This window comes from Schistocerca nitens, chromosome 1 (assembly GCF_023898315.1).
Source record: "Schistocerca nitens isolate TAMUIC-IGC-003100 chromosome 1, iqSchNite1.1, whole genome shotgun sequence".
NCBI classification, from domain to species: domain Eukaryota; kingdom Metazoa; phylum Arthropoda; class Insecta; order Orthoptera; family Acrididae; genus Schistocerca; species Schistocerca nitens.
The window spans coordinates 643,212,494-643,229,450 of NC_064614.1; the positions used below are offsets into that span (position 1 = coordinate 643,212,494).

At 40.7% G+C, this 16,957-nt stretch overlaps 1 protein-coding gene across 1 annotated transcript in view; it reads right to left on the reverse strand.

Moving 5' to 3' along the window:
• Positions 1 to 16,957, reverse strand: part of LOC126258184 (ARF GTPase-activating protein GIT1) — a 311,125-nt gene that overhangs the window by 234,379 nt on the left and 59,789 nt on the right. Inside the window, exon 3 of the mRNA XM_049955621.1 lies at positions 7,916 to 8,105. Within this exon, the coding sequence (XP_049811578.1) occupies positions 7,916 to 8,105 (190 nt within the window). The remainder of the gene's footprint in view (positions 1 to 7,915; positions 8,106 to 16,957) is intronic.

Consider the following 16,957-nt stretch of genomic DNA (forward strand, 5'->3'; position numbering starts at 1 on the left):
GCAACCTCTGGCTATTGTGCTTTCAGCTCTGTGAAAGAACAGCTGCAAGCCACTGGAGGTGTATCACTGTCTTTAGGAAGCTGGAATAGCTCCTACTGCAATGAAATTTTCACTCGCAAAAAGTTGACAAAAATGGGTGTCAGAAATGGAGACAGTATTGAATAGTTACAGAAGTTAATTTTTCCATCACTTCAAGTACTTTCACAGGCACTTACCATAAAATGAGAACAACAATTTTTCTCTCTCTAATTTGTTACATTCCTTAATAGACATCTTTTTCTCTGAGAAGGATGTTTTCATTTCTCACTTTGTCAATCGCATTCATCTTCAATGGTCTCCCATAATACTATATTTCTGTCTTCCCCATTGCCCAGGTTTCGCAACCATACAGAGCTGTCCTTTTGAAATTCTTGTTGATATCTCTTTATTGCATCTTCCTTCTTTATCAACTTTACTTCCAAGACAGCAAAATTCACCAACTCACCAAGACTATTCTTCGAGTTCATCATTTAACCATCCAGCATTTCCACCTGTCACATACACAATTACCTTAATTTTACTTGTTACAGCCATCAGCCAACATTCACACCAGCTCAAATTCTGTTTATCATCTCCGATCACTGTTATGTCATCAGTGATTCATACCATGCTGATATTCTGTACATTACAAATGTACTTTCACACTGAAACAGATCTTTACTCAGTGCCTCTTCAATTTTCAAATTTAATATCAGTAGTAGCCCCATAGGGTGGCTTGCAGAGTATCTATGCAGATGTAGATGTAGAAGTCACCTTCACCTATTGAACCATTCTATTGATACTTGTTTGCTTTGCAAACAGAGAAAAGATTACATTTCTATTCCTGTCTCAGAGCAAAAATATTTTATTCTAATTCACATTATCTATTTTTTTCCTCCAAATTTAAAATTGCCTTTCCTAAATCTAAACAAGTAAAATGCTGAAACTATTTCCCAGATATCCATTCTACTAAAGTCAAACTTGTCCTTTCCTTGTATACTTTCAATTTCCCCTTCTTTTCTTTAGTAATAAGTACTGTTCTACATCTGCATCAATACTCCGAAAGCCACCTGACGGGATATGTCGAAGGGCACTTTTGTACCATTCACTGCCCCCCCCCCCCCCTTCTCTATTCCACTCGCAAATGGTGTGTGGAAAGAATGATTGCCAGTAAGACCCTGTATTAGCTGTTATGAGTAATTTTGACACATGTGACACCAGATCAGTTGTTCCCAACTTTCCTTAGACCATTACCTCTGAATGCAATTAGACATTAGCTAGTATCCCTCCCCCCCCCACCCCACCCCCACCCCTCCCCCAACATTATCACCAACTTCAGCAACTAACTAAAGTGTACAATCAAAGACTTTTCCAGGAACGCTTATTTTTAAAATTATGGATGAATGATATATAGAACGCGCGCGCGCGCACGTGTGTGTGTGTGTGTGTGTGTGTGTGTGTGTGTGTGTGTGTGTGTGTGTGTGTGTGTGTCGCGAGTGCTGCATACAATTCTTTCTCAGATAAGAAAGCTAACTATCCACAGTGAAAATAGACACTTGTTACAAAACATACTTCCTCTGCTTTACTCCTCACCATTGTGGCATTTGCTTTACATGCACAATGCAACCCCATTTAAAGTCAACCAAGTTAAAATGTGTGCACCATACTTACTGTTCGTTATCACTTGACTGCTGCACTCTGTGCTTCTGAACTGGTAGAAATTGGAATATTTCAGGCTGCTAATGCTCTTTGTCTGACCACAGCCACAAAAAATAGTAGTAGTAGTAGTAGTAGTAGTAGTAGTAGTAATAGTAATAATAATAATAATAATAATAATAATACTGTGTACAGCACTACAGTAGCCTCTAAGTAGTTTCTGCCGTGTAATACTGTCAATTAATTCATTTATCTCTTTCAAAGCAAGTACTGAAGCAATTTCTGGACTACTGCAGTAACTATCTACAACATGGAGAAGACTTTTCTTGAGATATTTAGCATTTGTTATGTATCTCACTTTTATCATCAGCAATGTATGGGAGAAAGCACAATGTATGTATGTAATGGGTGGACTATGTGAAGAACCTGTAACCTCACCTCACTAATGACACTAACTGAGGAAATTAATTGTTGATAAGCCATATAATTAAGCCATATATTTATTATTAGAGTCCAACAAAATTATGATAACAGTAATGATCTTTTGAAAATAATTTAGTTTCATGACTGAAACAGAATTGAATCTTTTAGTTTTCACCCCTCAGAAAATTTCATTTTACGCCTCAAGGGCTAATTACATTACTTCACAAATCTGAAGAAAATACCCCAGTTTCACAAATTTCATTTGCATGTTTAACTCTTGCTCCTGTGCTTTGGCCAAATACTTATAACAGTAGTTCAACTAGTGTTTTATCAATATACAGAAATTTTCCTTCAGATAGTGTGCAAAGCATTTTCAAATTCATACCCCTCTCCCTCATTCAAAAAACTGAGTTTTAGCGAAGTACCCAGGACCTGCCAATTTTATGGTGTTTTGCTTTAGTGGGTTACATATAAATGTATAGTAGCTTTTTCTTTAGAGCCACATATTACAAAATATACTTTTAATAAAGCCATGTTAATTCACTCATACAATTAATATAGTGCAGCAGGATGTAAATAGTCTTATCAGACTGGAGAAACAAACTACACACTAAATGACACTTTTAAAAGAAAACAATGGAAACTCCAGATTTGCAGACAGGCACAATTAAAAGACACTTACACAAATCTTTCAGACAGAGCCTTCATCAGAAAAAGAAAAACACACACCATCCATACACACAAGCCAGCTCACATCGCGCACAAGAGACAACCAACTTCAGCAGCTCTGGCCAGAATGCAACTAACATGTGGGATGGAAGCAGCAATCTGGAGGGGAGGGCATGGGAAAGGGATGTGCAGGGACTAGAATGTCAACAGAAATTCTTTTGTTTATTCACCACTTTCAAAACCACATCTACTTCCTAGCCAGGCTGTATCAACAATCGTCCATGCACAACAAAGGCTTTGTGACCACATAGATTGTTGATGTAGCGTCTGTGCCACACAGTTTTTCTCCAATATTGACAATTATATTTATCTTACTGATCCCTCCTCATCCCTCATCCTGATGTACTTTAGCATTTTATTTTTCACACCTGACCATGCCACACAAACTTGTGACCCTCGACCTAACATACAGCACATCTCTGAAATTGAATCCCTTGCTCTCCAGCACCTGGAGAAGCATTCCAGACACCACTTCCATAAGTTATCCAAACTGCTGACATCCTCCTGCCGCCTCAGGGCATCACTATCCAACTCCTGTGTTTCTCCTCGTCCACTCCTCATAGCACCTAAACCCTTCTTAGGTGACCTTTACAACTAACCACATATCCCAAACCTCCCTGCTAACACTCCACCAAATCCAGAATCAAAACATTCCTGTAACATTGTTCTCAACCTTTCCACCACAATCATCAGCTCCACAGAAGCTTCAGTTCAATACCAAGGCCTCAGTTTTAGCCCTAAACCAAAATTTAACCATGCTGTACTTGTCAAAGCACTACTCTCCTTCTCCCAATACCTGCAATGGAAGCACTTTTTGGCATCAATCCCTCCATCCAAAACCAACCTAATTCCAACATTGAAACCTGTGTCTTCCAGATCATACCACTATCCAACCATCATCCTCACCCCTTCCCACCTAACCAACCATTGGTCACCTTCCAGGAATTCCTGACCAACTTAGCCTCACCATCCTAACCCAAGTCCCTTCGTCAGAACACCAACTTTGCATATAGAAGAAAGAATAGCCATACGCAACCTCAAAACAAATCCTTACCTAATCATCCTGCAAACAAAGGTTCCACACTCTTTTTATGAATCACAGTGACTGCCTAGCAGTAGGCTCTGCCAGTTATCTGTTCCTTCACCTGTAAGTTCTGCCAGAGTGATCCCATCCCAGAAGTATAACACAACCTCCAATCCCCCCTTACAGCCTTAGAGTGGAATCACAGTGGTGCCAATAACAGTCATTCGACACGGTCACCAGATGTCATCTGAAAACATCATCAGACATAGTGGTCACAGTGCATCCGATCTCCTGTCAGTTTTCAGCAGTGTCATTGAGGTTACATTAGGTTAGAATCTATTCTGTGTATGAAGTAGATTAGATTTTAATCTCTTAGGATGGAGTGGATACCATGACACCTCTGTGCTTGGATATGAGTGCTGAATATCAGCTTCTGCCGTTAAAGACACGCTGAACACATGTGAATGAGCTTTTCTTTTTCATAAAGAACATGACGAGTACTATACACACTCAGTTATCAGAATAAACAGACAAGTTTTACTAATAGATATAGGCTCACCTTGGTGACCTTCACTGTTGTTTATTTAAAGTTGTGCAGACGTATGTCAATCTTCAATGACTGTCATTTAGCAATCAGGTGAAAGAGAAGCATATAGTGTAGCGCAAGACATTCTGAAAAACTAAAGTGCTTAAAAGTGGAAATAAATACCATATATCACATTTGCAAACCACTTCATACTAATAGAACCATTACCCTACTGGCATAAAACACCAGTAGGCAGTAATAATAATTTGTAGAGAAATAGTGACAACCTACCACTTGTAAGCATATAAGATACACCACCCTTTTCACTTGATCAAATTAATTTTTGATGTTATAATCAACTCCTAAAATTTCCAATAAAGATTTTGGCTATTTTAGGTTTCCAATAAACCTACACTTTCAGTCCATACATTCTGAACTATACGACAATTATGATATTTTCATTCTCAGAATGCCACAAACTCACTCTTTCTTGGACTAAACTTATCATTTTCCCATGCCCCATATTTCATGTGCGAAAACATCAGTCGATTGGACCAAAGAAAACAAACTGATATGAACTGCACTGATTGTTGTCCGAAGTCTGTATGTTTGTGAGATAAGATCAGTTATAGTGTGACTGCACAAGTAGTGGTGTACTGATTTGAAAAGATCAACTGTCTCTGGCCTATGTCTGTCGTCGGCAGAATCATCAATATTAGAGCAAATGTGACCGCAGCCTTTGCACCTTCCCAGAACCTCTCCCCTGAATCAATTTCCCTCCCTCATCCTTATGACACCCTGACACACCCAACTCCCACATGCTACCCAAAATCCACAAACCCAACAATCCTGGATGCCCTATTGTGGCTGGTTATTGCGCCCCAATGAAAGAATTATGGCCCTCATTGACCAACACCTCCAACCAATTGCCTTTAATACATCCTCCCACATCAAAGATACCGACTACTTCCCTTCTCCTACTCTCCACCATCCCCACCCCTTTACCTCATGGATCCCTACTCATCACTGTTCACACCACCTCCATATACACCACCATCCTTCATGCCCATGGTCTTATGGCTACATTACCTTTGAACATTAATTTTCCCCAGATCCTTCATACTCCAAACCCCCCTACCTCATTCCTCATACACCTTACTAACTTTATTCTAACCCACAACTACTTCTCCTTTGAAGGCAAGGTATACAAAAAAAATCTGTAGCACAGCCATGGGCACCTGCATGGCACCTTCTGAAGCCAACCTGTTTACGGGCCATGTAGAGGAGACCTTCCTAGCCTCCCAGAATGCCAAACCCCTAGTGCAGTTCAGGTTCATTGACGATATCTTCATGATCTCGACTCAGGGCCAAGACACCCTATCTTCATTCCTTCACAACCTCAACACTTTCTCTCTGATCCACTTCACCTGGTCCTCCTCAACCCACCATGCAACCTCCTCCTCTCTGCTGGCTCCATCTCCTCCTCTGTCCACATTAAACCCACCAACCACCACCAGTACCTGCATTGCAACAGCTGTCATCCCTTCCACACCAAAAAATCCCTACCACTCAGCCTGGACATCTGGGGACAGAGTATCTGTAGTGACAAGAACTCCCTTGCCCAATATGCTGGGGGTCTCACCAAGGCCTTCATAGACAGACACTACCCCCCCCCCCCCAAAACCTAGTCTGCAAACAGATTTCCCGTGCCATCCCCCCTCCCCCCCCAACCTCTCACCACCCCCAAGAACCAGCCGCAAAGGAGTGTCCTCTTCACCATCCAGTACAATGCCAGACTAAAACAACTGAACCACATCCTTTGCCATGGCTTCGATTACCTATAATCATGTCCTAAAATGAGGGCCATCCTACCCGAGATCCTTCCCACTCCTCATAAAATGGTGTTCCATGGACTATGCCTCTTCCAATCCTAGCCCCTTGCCCCAAAGATCATATCCCTGAGGAAGACCCCGATCCAAGACCTGCCCAGTCCAGCCAACCAGCATTCCCTTCTCCAGTCCTGTCACAGGTTTATCCTACCCCATCAGGGGCTGGGCCATCTGTGCAAGCAGCCACATCATTAACCAGCTCTGCTACAATCACTGCACAGCTTTTTATATTGGTGTGACTACCACCAGCTGTCCGCCAGGATGAATGGTCATGGCCATACTGAGGCCATGAAAGAAGTTGACCACCCTGTGGCACAACATGCAGCTGAACATAACATACTTTATTTCAATGGCTCCTTCACTCACCAAGCCATCTGGGTCCTCCCTGATCCGTACAGATGGGACTTATCCTTACAACACATTCTCTGCTCCTGTAATTATCCTGGTCTCAACCTACAGGAACACACTGTTCCCCCACCCTCGACCCAGCAGTTTCCACCTCCTCTGTCCTATCACCTCTTCCCCAGTCTCATCTCCCATCCTCTGTTTGCCGCCCTTTGCCAACATGCCCAACCATCTTTCCCCGCTCCTCTCTATTTTCGTTCCTTTTTCCACCCCACCTCCCTGCCACAAAACCACCTGATGCTATGCCTGTTGGTATTCTAGTCCCTGCACACTCAGCCAGACAGTGTTCCTCTCTCCCTCCACCCATACACGACTATCCCTTCTCCTTCCCTGCTCCTTCCAGACTGCTGCTACCATCCCATATTAGCTGCATTCTGGCCTTTTCTGTCAGAGTCAGCAGCCATGTGTGCGTGAAATGTGATTAACAAAGTGATATATCTGTGGTCATAATATTTTCCCAGCTTCATTCTAGACAACTCAGTCTTCTCCTAATGACTCGTGGTCAGATACAGAAAAATAATTATTTATCTCACATTAAAATTATTATTATCCCCCTCCCCAGTTTGACATTATTATTTCCCCACAATAAAATCTATTCTGCCAGTATATCTGACAGCAATATAAATATTTTCAGTATTGTCTCATTCAGATAGAACAAATACACCAACTATCTGATTGGATATACTAAGACCTCCAGTTATTCGCTAATACTGTTATTCTATTAGTCACAACAATGTGTGAATTCCTAAGAGACCAAACTGACGAGGTTCAGTCCATAGACTTACACACTACTTAAAGTAACAAACTAACTTATGCTAAGAACAACACACACACCCATGCCCGAGGAAGGACTCTAACCTCTGGCGGGAGGGGCTGCTCAATCTGTGACATGGTGCCTCAAACCGCACGGCCACTCTGCGCAGCCTACAATGTGCAAATAAGAAACTTTCTGTAGGCCTGTCTGGGACCCAGTCACCCAAAATGTAGTTAGCTAATTTAATCAATCACAGATTGTAAGCCTACATGGTACCTCATAATCTAAAATAACGTTAGCTAATTTATTTGCAGTTAAACAACATCCCAATCCCCCTTGCTGTTACAAATTCTACTAATTGAAGTTACTTCAAAACTGCTATTTGGAACCCACCTCTTTTTTTCCCTACAGATCTAGTGGATACCGTCTAAATTTTTAAAATAAAATGCATAAATAAATAAAAAAGAACATTTTATTATCAGCAACGTTACCTGATGGAAGTAACAAGGATCTGCCCCCTGTGATAAAAGGCGAAGGCTAGTCTCCAAATTGGCAGTCCGTACGCTGGAATGCAGCTGCTGGCTTAAATCATCTTCCTGAAGGGGAGGTTCATCTTTCCCGGGTCTAAATACGAATGCAAGATGCAGATATTTTGCTCGGATGAAGTCAGTTTTCTTTGGACTGCAATAAAGAGGAATCCCTTTACTTGGTCTCAGATGCAAACAGTTCATAAATTTACTGACATGTGAGACTATTTACAATATTATTGCTGTGGAAAATAAAACTCTGAATTCAGGTTACCTAACTGTTCAGGTACCACGTACCAAAGAGTTCAGTGTGAGACAGAGAAGAGACTATGTCAAAAGTACAATTTTACTGTTTTACAAAGAAAGTCCTACACTTTTTAATAGAAAATAAAAAAAATAAAGCTAAGTAATTAGTTTCTCAAACAACGGAAAGTCCTGGATCGAATAACAATAACATGGGAAGGAGAGGTTCCTACACACCATATAGAGATGATGATGATGAGTTACAGACCGGCACAATGAAAAGAAACACTAAAATATTACGATTTCAGGCAAAGTCTTTCTTCTCAGAAGACACACACACACACAAAACTCAAGACACACATGGCAACCAGGCTGCAGCACCCGGAGACAGTCGCCATGTGTATGTCATTGTGTTAATGTAGTGTGTGTTGTCTACTTCAGAAGAAGAACTTTGTCCAAAGCTTAATATTTTAAAAGTGTTTTTTAATTGTGACTGCCTGTGGTTCAATGTCTCTTCTATGGGGTGAGTAGCATCTATCCGTTTTCATTATTGAAATTAATTTTTTGTTTATTTGCAGCTACATGTCTGCAATGTGTGCGACTAATATATATATATATATATATATATATATATATATATATATATATATATATATATATATATATATATATAGAGGGAAACATTCCACGTGGGAAAAATATATCTAAAAACAAAGATGATGTGACTTACCAAACGAAAGCGCTGGCACGTCGATAGACACACAAACAAACACAAACATACACACAAAATTCAAGCTTTCGCAACAAACTGTTGCCTCATCAGGAAAGAGGGAAGGAGAGGGAAAGACGAAAGGATGTGGGTTTTAAGGGAGAGGGTAAGGAGTCATTCCAATCCCGGGAGCGGAAAGACTTACCTTAGGGGGAAAAAAGGACGGGTATACACTTGCGCACACACACACATATCCATCCACACATATACAGACACAAGTTGTGTCTATATGTGTGGATGGATATGTGTGTGTGTGCGCGCGAGTGTATACCCATCCTTTTTTCCCCCTAAGGTAAGTCTTTCCGCTCCCGGGATTGGAATGACTCCTTACCCTCTCCCTTAAAACCTACATCCTTTCGTCTTTCCCTCTCCTTCCCTCTTTCCTGATGAGGCAACAGTTTGTTGCAAAAGCTTGAATTTTGTGTGTATGTTTGTGTTTGTTTGTGTGTCTATCGACGTGCCAGCGCTTTCGTTTGGTAAGTCACATCATCTTTGTTTTTTGATATCTCAAAGCAGGCCTATTTTAATCACTAGTACGAAAGACTAGCTAACAGATACCCCCAGGGATAACTATTTGCAATAATATATTAATGAAATGACACTATAATGGAAATTACAGAAGGAAAACCACATTTACATTTTCTAATGAATAATGGTGTATGAGTACGCAAACTTAAAGCTCTGAAAATTTACACAAAAACACAAACACAAACACTTTGTTTAGTGTTCTCATGACCCACGAGATACTCTTTTTGCTTAGAGAATCCAGGTTTTTATGAAACCAAATTTTGTTACGTTTTCCCTACATATACCTTACTAATTTATAGGAACAAATGAAGCATGGGTAAAAATGTTATTCTTTACCAACTACACATTTGCACATGGCCAAAAGCAGGGGACCAGCATGACACCCATTTCAAACTCCATCAAATGAATCCATCTCCCTTTTCACCTTTTACTTGTTCTGCAAGCAATACAAACCTAAATACATTCGTCTTTTACTAGTTGTCCCATCAAGGCTCTTTGATGAATGGGATTGCTGTACAATTACACTGAACAACAAATTTGAATGATGACGATGATGATGATTAGTGTTTTAGGGTGCACAACAACGAGGTTATCAGCGCCCGTAACAAATTTGAAGTGAAAGTGTGTAAATTGCATGATTTTGAGTTAGGTGTGTTTATTTCAGTATAAAATTATACAAAATCATCATCTTCATAAATATTTAGCTCTAGCTTTTTAAAACTGTAATCTACATTTTTGTATAAATAACTCACTAGCTACTGCGATGGAGCACTTCCTTTCATGCCGATCACCTGCCACCCTACCTAAAACCTCTTTCCTCATTACCTTAGCCAGCTTCATCCTGACCCACAACTTCTTCACTTTTGAAGGCCAGACATACCAACAATTAAAGGGAACAGCCATGGGTACCAGGATGGCCCCCTCGTAAGCCAACCTATTCATGGGTCGCTTAGAGGAGGCCTTCTTGGTTACCCAGGCCTGCCAACTTAAAGTTTGGTACAGATTTATTGATGACATCTTCATGATCTGGACTCACAGTGAAGAAGAACTCCAGAATTTCCTCTCCAACCTCAACTCCTTTGGTTCCATCAAATTCACCTGGTCCTACTCCAAATCCCACGCCACTTTCCTTGACGTTGACCTCCATCTGTCCAATGGCCAGCTTCACACGTCCGTCCACATCAAACCCACCAACAAGCAACAGTACCTCCATTATGACAGCTGCCACCCATTCCACATCAAACGGTCCCTTCCCTACAGCCTAGGTCTTCGTGGCAAACAAATCTGCTCCAGTCGAAAACAGCTTTCGCATCCCGCAACTACCCTCCCGACCTGGTACAGAAGCAAATAACCAGAGCCACTTCCTCATCCCCTCAAACCCAGAACCTCCCACAGAAGAACCACAAAAGTGCCGCACTTGTGACAGGATACTTTCCGGGACTGGATCAGACTCTGAATGTGGCTCTCCAGCAGGGATACGACTTCCTCAAATCCTGCCCTGAAATGAGATCCATCCTTCATGAAATCCTCCCCACGCCACCAAGAGTGTCTTTCCGCCGTCCACCTAACCTTCGTAACCTCTTAGTTCATCCCTATGAAATCCCCAAACCACCTTCCCTACCCTCTGGCTCCTACCCTTGTAACCGCCCCCGGTGTAAAACCTGTCCCATGCACCCTCCCACCACCAACTACTCCAGTCCTGTAACCCGGAAGGTGTACACGATCAAAGGCAGAGCCACGTGTGAAAGCACCCACGTGTTTTACCAACTGACCTGCCTACACTGTGAAGCTTTCTATGTGGGAATGACCAGCAACAAACTGTCCACTCGCATGAATGGACACAGGCAGACAGTGTTTGTTGGTAATGAGGATCACTCTGTGGCTAAACATGCCTTGGTGCACGGCCAGCACATCTTGGCACAGTGTTACACAATCCGGGTTATCTGGATGCTTCCCACTAACACCAACCTGTCAGAACTTCGGAGATGGGAACAGTACATCCTCTCTTCTCGTTATCCGCCAGGCCCCAACCTCCGCTAATTTCAAGTTGCCGCCGCTCATACCTCACCTGTGTTTCAACAACATCTTTGCCTCTGTACTTCTGCCTTGACTGACATCTCTGCCGAATCTCTTTGCCTTTACAAATGTCTGCTTGTGCCTGTGTATGTGCGGATGGATATGGGTGTGTGTGCGAGTGTATACCTGTCCTTTTTTCCCCCTAAGGTAAGTCTTTCCGCTCCCGGGATTGGAATGACTCCTTACCCTCTCCCTTAAAACCCACATCCTTTCGTCTTTCCCTCTCCTTCCCTATTTCCTGATGAAGCAACCGTTGGTTGCGAAAGCTAGAATTTTGTGTGTGTGATTGTGTTTGTTTGTGTGTCTATCGACCTGCCAGCACTTTCGTATGGTAAGTCACATCATCTTTGTTTTTAGATATATTTTTCCTGCGTGGAATGTTTCCCTCTATTATATTCACTAACTAAATATGCATTCATGTTCCAAGATTCAGCGTAACAAATTTTAAGTGAATAATTACTCGAATTGTGTGTTATGCATTGATAAATTTCAGTGCCATTCTGGAAGTACAAAAGTGAAGCATTAAAAAAATGAAGATAATATTACATGAATGAAAACTGTAAGTCTACTTTGTACCAGAACTATGTAAAGCACAAAAGAAAATGTATAAACTAACTGGTCACAAAGATATATAATGGATTACAAATGTTAAATGTCCTTATGTACAGTACATACAATTACAAATTTTGTTCAGAGATAAATTCAGAAGATGACCATTTTCACTTGGCTTGATGTTTATACACATACTCAGGAACATCCCTTATGACAGTCCAGCAGTAATCGGCTAAAATAGTAGGGCTCCACTTTCTGGCATACCTCTTCTCAAATGTGGCAATATCTTTACGAAATCGCTCCCCATCTTCATCATCAATTGCACCACAATATTTGGGGAAGAAGTCAAGATGACTATGCACAAAATGCATTTTCAATGACATTTTGCAACCAAGTTTTTCATAAGATGACAACATGTTATCTTACAATCTCCTTGTAATTTATTGCTTGTTTGTTCCATATTAACTGTAAACAGACTGTCTTAAAACATTCCCATGCCTGCTTCTCATCATCTTGTATGATTTCATCAAAAGTATGGCCTCCAAAGAGCCTACGAAGGTGCCCTCCTCACTTAAGAGAATTTTTACCTTAAGTACTAAAATGTGTCAGCATCTTTGTTCATTCCCTTAAAGTTTTTCATGAGACCCAACTTTATGTGCAACGGCAGGAGCAGAATCTTTTTAGGGTCTACTAGAGGTTCACTCTTAATGTTCTTTATACATGGTTGAAGAGATTTTTTAGTGGACCATTCATGTTTCCTGTAATGAGATGCATGAGCTCAGCTATTCCATTCACAGAGAAAGCAGCAATATTTAGTATACCCTAACTGCAAATCTAATAGCACCGCAACCACTTTCATGTCACCACAAATCTATCATTAAGAGTCGTTATACTTGATGGCTCTTTCATAAGCACACTATGCCCAACTGGAATAGAAGGGAGCTCAACTTTGATGAATCAATAAAGAGTCTCCACTAATCAGGATTGAAATTAATTGTGAGGGCCTTCATTAGACCGTTTATATTTACACGTGGCACAAGACTATATTGCATGTTAAAAAAATTGAGTGAATTGCTGCTCTCTTCTGTGGTAGAATGAAATATTTACATTGCTTTCCAGAAAACTGTGCTGCTGCAATCTTGATGCTAAGATCTCAGCCTTAGCTTTAGAGCGCTCCAAATCTCTAATGAGATCACTTAACTCATTTTGAGGCTATTTTTGTGGATCATCAGTTGATGATATATTTGGAAGAAACTCTGGATCTTGTGATGTACATGGTTCAGGACATTCAGAATCTCCATCAGAAGTAATCTCGTACTCTGTCGGCGTTTCAGGTATTGGCAATCCTTCCCCATGTAGAACTGGACATATGGCAGATGGAATGTTAGGATGGATCACTCTCCGCTTCTTCTTCTTCTTCTTCTTCTTCTTCTTCGAAACTCCCTTCTTGATAGTAGGAACTATACAAAAGTAGCAGTCACTGACATGGTTAGTTGGCTCACACTAGATCATAGGCACTGCAAAAGGCATTGAATGTCCTTTCCCAAGCATCCACTTCCTGAGGTTGCTGGCCCAAGTGTTGCAGATCACATGTGGAGCCTAGGATTTATCCTGATCACCTATCTTGCACCCAAAATAAGAACTGTAAGCTTTTTAAATCACTGGAGTTATTTGCTGTTTTTGTGAAGCAAATATCACTTCTCCACAAACATAGCAACATGTGTCAGCACTGTTAACATAAACTCGTGTCATTTTTGTTCACTCCAATAGCAGTCAACTTGAACAACTGGTAGTTAATCTGGAAACAAACGTGTAGAAATTATTACATGCATTAATAAAGTCACTGAAGTTGAAGAGGTGGGAGACAAAAAGATCACTAAAAATGGCATCATAATGTTTATATCCAAAATATTGCACACAAGTAAGACCAGGAACAATAATATAATACATTGTTACTAGTTATTATGACTTTGACAAACCATTATAATGTTGTTGTTTTGGTCTTTAGTCCAGAGACTGGTTTGATGCAGCTCTCCATACTACTCTATCCTGTGCAAGGTTCATCATCTCCCAGTACCTACTGCTACCTACATTCTTCTGAATCTGTTAAGTGTATTCCTCTCTTGGTCTCCCTCTACGATTTTTACCCTCCACACTGCCCTCCAGTACTAAATTGGTGATCCCTTGATGCCTCAGCTTCTATTCTCTTCTTGTCTAAACTATTTATCATCCACGTTTCACTTCCATACATGGCTACACTCCATACAAATACTTTCAGAAAAGACTTCCTGACACTTAAGTCTATACTCAATGTTAAAAAATTTCCCTTCTTCAGAAACGCTTTCCTTGCCATTGCCAGTCTACATTTTATATCCTCTCTACTTCGAACATCATCAGTTATTCTGCTCCCCAAATAGCAAAACTCATTTACTACCTTAAGCGTCTCATTTCCTAATCTAATTCCCGCAGCATCACCCGATTTAATTCGACTACATTCCATTATTCTCGTTTATTATAATATTTGATTTTAAACTTAACATAAAAATCTGTATATAATTATCTCGCTGTAATAAAACAGTGTAAAATGAAAACCAGAGCTATTTTGAATTGCCTTTGTGATATTCGCCATCAGCACATTAGAACTCATAGGAATTGAGTATTTTCATTCAATTTACATTTTCATTATTGCACAGTGTTATCTGTAGCTCCCTCTCTACACCCAAGGCACTTATCAATTTCTCTATTACATTTCCACAGTGCTTGTCACATCATCATCACAAACTTTATCACCAGGGATGCTCCGTCTTTAAAAACCAACATCCTCATGCCCATGCTGCCACGGACAACACTGTCCCGACACCAAATCCATCATCTCATTCAAACTTGCTAGTTCAATCACATTCTGACCCATAACTGTTTCTCCTTTGAAAGCAAAAGACACATTCAAATCCTGTAGAATTTTACTACATACAGACAAGGCATCTTCCTATGTCAAAGTGTTTATGAATAACCTACAGGAATTCTTCCTATTCCTTCTGCAAAACACACCTGAAATCCCTTGACTGGTTCAGATTCACTGATAGCGTCTCTCTGATTTAGACCAAAAGCAAGGGAAGAGTAACACCACTTACGCTAAAATGCACTTCACCTGGCAAATGACACCAATAAACCTGTCATAACTGCAACAAATCAGCCACCATGCAGTACTCCCCTTATAAAATTGGTTTGGAAGTGATTCTACGCAAAGCTCAGTCGATGAAAGGAAAGAAAGCTAGAAAGAAGGACTTCCCCTTGGAGAAAGGTCCACAAAATACGCCATACAGACAACAGAGTTCCCACACCAAAGATTAAATGTCTTTCGCCATATTGCTGTGACAGATAAAAAGTAAAACACAATCGACAGCCCACGCATTTCGCTAAAACTGCCAATAACTCAGATGGCTAACATACACTGGAACGTAAGTTAAAAAAGGGGCACTGGGTCAGGAAAGGGCAAATCGTCAAAGATTGATGACAATGAGCACAAAGTGGTGGGGAATCAGCATGTAACAAATGGTGATGGCTAAAATGACAATGCCCAATAAGCACCCTAGCTAAAATCGTCTCACGACGTGAGAGATCACAAGAAGTCAGCCAAGCCATTGGGAGAGGTTTAATTCCCCAGAGCTTGTTCCCATGAAGAGAAGACGAGTGGTGATGCCGAAGTGACACGCATACTGAAGATACCCAAAACATGCAGCACGGAAGGGGAAGAAGTGCTACAAAGACTGGGGCCCCATGGTAGCCAGGCACGAACTCACCAAAGGGTAGTGAACCCCCTGGGGAGTTTTGGGAAAGTTTGATGATATTTGCTACAGGTTTTGTCTACCTATCACCATGTGTCATACTCTGAGCAAAGGATATCTTATTACAACAATTCCTCCCTCCACTCCACATGTCCCCCAAATGATTAATTTCACTCAACTGACAACATCCTAGTCCTTTGTTGCTCCCAATTTTGCACTCCACTGATCATTCTCCTGTAGATAACAGGGGACAAGACTCACCCCATTCAACATTTCATACTGGATTTCAGGCACAGGAATTTTATATCTAATGAAACATACAGCCACATATGAAAGCAATCACACCAAGTATCAGACGAGCTGCAAAAGGTTGTATGTAGCTATAGCTAACCAGCTTCTTAGCTGAATGAATGAATGAATGATCATTAAAAAAATGTAGCTAGCAACAAACTCTTTATTTCAGTCACTAATCCTGCTCTACACCACAGCTCTCATGACTTCAACAGGTGGTTCAATACCTTTACCATTTGCATCTTCTGTTCCTGCCACGCACCAAAAAACATCAAACACATCTTCCATGATGAAGTAGGTGGTAACTCTCCCTCTATTACGTACCCTGTTTCAGTAAGTCCCCAAGCCTTTAAAGAAGTCCATGCATTATAAGGAAACATCACACAAGAAAGACAAAATAAAAATGTGACACCACCATACTTTTTGGTAGCATTATTTAGTTAAAATATTTAGCCTGGTATGATGTTCACTGCTGATATTATTGGCAAATTTATTTATTTATATTCTGCATCAGATTGTTGCAAAAAATGAAGACAATCTATATTAGATGTCGTAGATATTGTTGTTGTGTAACAGGCAAAAATAGACATTACAAAAAGGAACAATAAATTTCTTAATGTGTCATCCATTAGACAAAATATACCCTTACACATAAGTCTTGTGGGTGTCACCATTTTTTTAAGTACTTTATACCCCGTGATGAGTTGAAGGAAAAGAGCTCTAACATTTTATCTTCATTCCACAAGTAGCTAGGGTAATGAA